We start from the raw sequence: 4,477 nt of genomic DNA on the forward strand, positions 1-4,477 counted from the left end.
ACTCTTAAATCCATTTCATTTCAAAACCATGTCATCTGCCGTCTTAATTAGGCGTTCGTCTCTTTTTCAATATTTTGACACCAGTTGTACCAGTTCAGGAGCCCATGACTAGGAGCCTCCTCAATGCATTATATCCTTGAGTCAACCTTTGCGCGTATCTTTCTATTTTTAAAACTAATCCTTCAGCAGGAAACTCGCATTTACAACAATTTACATCAATTTGCACAATTTGCATACATTGTTTTTGCTATTTTTGTCTTTGTTCCACAATACCTTTATTCTGATTGGCCATTCTAAACAATGTTTGCAGAGCCGAAGAACTCGTGGCGTTCTAAAAATAGAAAGATACGAGCAAAGGTTGACTCATAGGGCTTGTATAGGAGAGGCAAGCTCCTACTCATGCGCTCCTGGCCACTTTCATTCCTTGATGGGAGAGGTTAGAATAAATTGTTACCGAAACTTAGACTTCGGATTCTTGCAACCAACATGCCTGTCCTTCATTGAGGATGTTGCTTACAACAGTTTTAACGCACTAAACGAGAAACAGATGATTTGCATAAGCCGGCGTCGGTTTCCGGAAGTGTTGTTGAGGAATCTTCTTGCTCATCGTCCGTCAAAGAAGCAGAATGGCCGAAATAAACGTTACCATAACACTGGCGACAAGCCGGGACTGCGAACTCCGGGGTTCTGAAAAGATGAAAGTCGGGAAAAAGTTAGATTTGATATAAATTTCCGTTTCGTTTTCAGTTTGGGCGTTTGTTGGCGAAGCGCCTCAACCCTTTGACTCCCAAGAGTAATGGAAATAAATCTTCTCCTCCAAAGTTCAATACATTGTTAAGCAGACTGGTGAGGAGAATAAAGAGATTTATCACTTGGGTTTTGTCTAGATATATCACGAAATTCCCATAAATGATATAAGAAGTAATGTATGGAAGTAAGTAAGGAAAATTGACATTCACATCTTAGGAATCTCAACAGACGCAACAATCACAGGAGCCAATCAGTGCGACGCTAATGAAGAAAGCCTGCACTGTGTCTCCTGTGTTTGGCTAGACCAATGGCAAAACTTATCAACACTTGAACCGACAACTTTCGAATAACTTCAACTTGATAACGACGTTTGGTGGGTACAAATAAAGGCAACAAAGGAACAAGCTTGTTAAGCTCATTTTTTCCTTAGACACTAAATATATCTTAAAAAATCATTTCGTTCACCTCATATGGGCTAAATTAGAACTCACAATAGGCTTGATAGCTCAGTTGGTTGTAAGTAAAGACGCAAAGTGAGTAAGTAAGTACTAAGTAAGCAACGCAATCGCTCGGTCAAGGGTTCGAATCCTGTTCCCGCCTGGAATTTTTTCCTGTGGCTTCTTAAGTTGTTCAACTAACTGCAAATGTACGTTCTCCTCCGTCGAACCCATTCTAATCGTTCCAATCCCTCGGGATGACCTTCGGCTCAGGTATCGATCGTGATACCATACTATTTCAGCATTTTGTCCTGCACAAAACAACCTCAATTTCATGTGATAGTGAGTCAAGTCCGGTTGGATGAGGTTAATATTTACGCTGATTGTGCAACAGAAAGGGAACGTCAGTTGAAGACGGCACGCGCAGAAAAATGTCCATATTGGGTAAGATTACAGTAGAATCCAGGCTACTCCGCGCGCTCTCCCGTCGCTAAGTTCCCGTTCTGTTGCTCAATCAACCTAAAACCTGGATGGGTGACCGTCCCCGCGTGTACACGCTAAGAAGTCACGCCACCAAACTGATATTGCATTATATAACACATGCATTCCAAAACGATTCTCACCAAAATATACAACTTTCAAATGTCTCGTTGACGACAAAACACGAATCGAACGCACTTCACTAATCCTTGATTACTGCTAGTTTTACGTTCTCTTTGTTAGTGTCCTATCAGCCTCGCTATCGCGACGAATCTTATTAACGAGACTTGTCATACCTGGCTTCACATTAATTCGGTAAAATCTCTCATCGGGGTTGCCTTCACCTCTATTCTTGGCGATCACCTGAAATTTGTATTTCTTATTCCTGTCTAGATCTTTGATTTGATATTCCAGCTCTTTTGTTTGAAACTGTTTCCAAGGTCCTGGTTTTCTTTTGCTCTGGTGGCGGTATTTGACTACATACTGGGTCTCATTATCACCTCCAGTATCCTGGGGCTTGCGCCACTTGAGTGTAAAACTGGTTGTGTCAATAAGCGTTCCTTTGGGTTCGTAGATAATTGGACGTCCGGGTGCACCTGTAATTATCACAGAGGTGTTTTTAATTAATTTAAATCGCAAACAATTTTGTTCCCAATCCATGCAATTTCAACACATCTGATACAATGCTCTACTTGTGGAAAAAAATACAGACGAAAACAGGCGATCCAGGTAATTATCCTCCAGTGAAGAGACGTGATGCGCGAATGGACACGAAAAGTGTTTTGCCGCAACGTGGAGAGATGTCAAATATCGCCATTTTCCAGGACGATCTCCAGGAAGGCCAAGGAACGAAGTCATATAAAAGGGCCCCTATCGTCAACTCGTTAAGGTATCGCAGAGGTCAGGCCCGAATTCCCTTTCAAGCCTGAAAATTTTCAGGCTTTCCTTTCGCCGTTTTCTTTCGTCACTGCTCAAGTAATAAAATAAATTATTATTCAACACATTGTGGCAATGTCCAAATATGGTCAAAGCGCGCTCAATATTCGTCGCGCGTACTCTACGTATTATCCTGCTCAATCTTGCGGAATATCGCCTGATTTTAGGAAGCTCGGCCTACGGCCTTGTCGGCTAAGTATCAGGCGATATTTCGCGCGATTTTGCAGGATAAGCGGGGAGCTTAAGCACCCTCGTTGTTTGAGACGCGGACGGCGACCGGAAGAGAACAATTCGCGCGCTAGGACAGTGGTGTCTCCCAGATTTTTATACTAATCACTAAATCATCTCTAATGGAGAAAAGATACTTGGCAATGTAAATGTGGTTGTGTGAAGACAAGTTAAAAAGGAAAACAGCTCACTTAAGAACTCACAATAGGCTTGATAGCTCAGTTGGTTGTAAGTAAAGACGCAAAGTAAGTAAGTAAGTACTAAGTAAGCAACGCAATCGCTCGGTCAAGGGTTCGAATCCTGTTCCCGCCTGGAATTTTTTCCTGTGGCTTCTTAAGTTGTTCAACTAACTGCAAATGATCTTTCCAACTACTTCCATTACGTTCTCCTCCGTCGAACCCATTCTAATCGTTCCAATCCCTCGGGATGACCTTCGGCTCAGGTATCGATCGTGATACCATACTATTTCAGCATTTTGTCCTGCACAAAACAACCTCAATTTCATGTGATAGTGAGTCAAGTCCGGTTGGATGAGGTTAATATTTACGCTGATTGTGCAACAGAAAGGGAACGTCAGTTGAAGACGGCACGCGCAGAAAAATGTCCATATTGGGTAAGATTACAGTAGAATCCAGACTACTCCGCGCGCTCTCCCGTCGCTAAGTTCCCGTTCTGTTGCTCAATCAACCTAAAACCTGGATGGGTGACCGTCCCCGCGTGTACACGCTAAGAAGTCACGCCACCAAACTGATATTGCATTATATAACACATGCATTCCAAAACGATTCTCACCAAAATATACAACTTTCAAATGTCTCGTTGACGACAAAACACGAATCGAACGCACTTCACTAATCCTTGATTACTGCTAGTTTTACGTTCTCTTTGTTAGTGTCCTATCAGCCTCGCTATCGCGACGAATCTTATTAACGAGACTTGTCATACCTGGCTTCACATTAATTCGGTAAAATCTCTCATCGGGGTTGCCTTCACCTCTATTCTTGGCGATCACCTGAAATTTGTATTTCTTATTCCTGTCTAGATCTTTGATTTGATATTCCAGCTCTTTTGTTTGAAACTCTTTCCAAGGTCCTGGTTTTCTTTTGCTCTGGTGGCGGTATTTGACTATATACTGGATCTCATTATCACCTCCAGTATCCTGGGGCTTGCGCCACTTGAGTGTAAAACTGGTTGTGTCAATAAGCGTTCCTTTGGGTTCGTAGAAAATTGGACGTCCGGGTGCACCTGTAATTATCACAGAGGTGTTTTTAATTAATTTAAATCGCAAACAATTTTGTTCCCAATCCATGCAATTTCAACACATCTGATACAATGCTCTACTTGTGGAAAAAAATACAGACGAAAACAGGCGATCCAGGTAATTATCCTCCAGTGAAGAGACGTGATGCGCGAATGGACGCGAAAAGTGTTTCGCCGCAACGTGGAGAGATGTCAAATATCGCCATTTTCCAGGACGATCTCCTGGGAGGCCAAGGAACGAAATCATATAAAAGGGCCCCTGTCGTTAACTCGTTAAGGTATCGCAGAGGTCAGGCCCGAATTCCCTTTCAAGCCTGAAAATTTTCAGGCTTTCCTTTCGCCGTTTTCTTTCGTCACTGCTCAAGTAATAAAATAAATTATTATTC

At 42.4% G+C, this 4,477-nt stretch overlaps 1 protein-coding gene across 1 annotated transcript in view; it reads right to left on the reverse strand.

Moving 5' to 3' along the window:
* Positions 1-243: 243 nt before the first annotated feature.
* Positions 244-4,477, reverse strand: part of LOC137996308 (neural cell adhesion molecule 2-like) — a 30,616-nt gene continuing 26,382 nt past the window's right edge. Inside the window, exons 8-10 of the mRNA XM_068841711.1 lie at positions 3,777-4,076; positions 1,964-2,263; positions 244-687 (exon numbers count right to left, since the gene is read on the reverse strand). Coding sequence (XP_068697812.1) covers positions 614-687; positions 1,964-2,263; positions 3,777-4,076 — 674 coding nt within the window. The 3' untranslated portion in view covers positions 244-613. The remainder of the gene's footprint in view (positions 688-1,963; positions 2,264-3,776; positions 4,077-4,477) is intronic.

Source organism: Montipora foliosa, chromosome 3, assembly GCF_036669935.1.
Source record: "Montipora foliosa isolate CH-2021 chromosome 3, ASM3666993v2, whole genome shotgun sequence".
Taxonomy (NCBI): Eukaryota; Metazoa; Cnidaria; class Anthozoa; order Scleractinia; family Acroporidae; genus Montipora; species Montipora foliosa.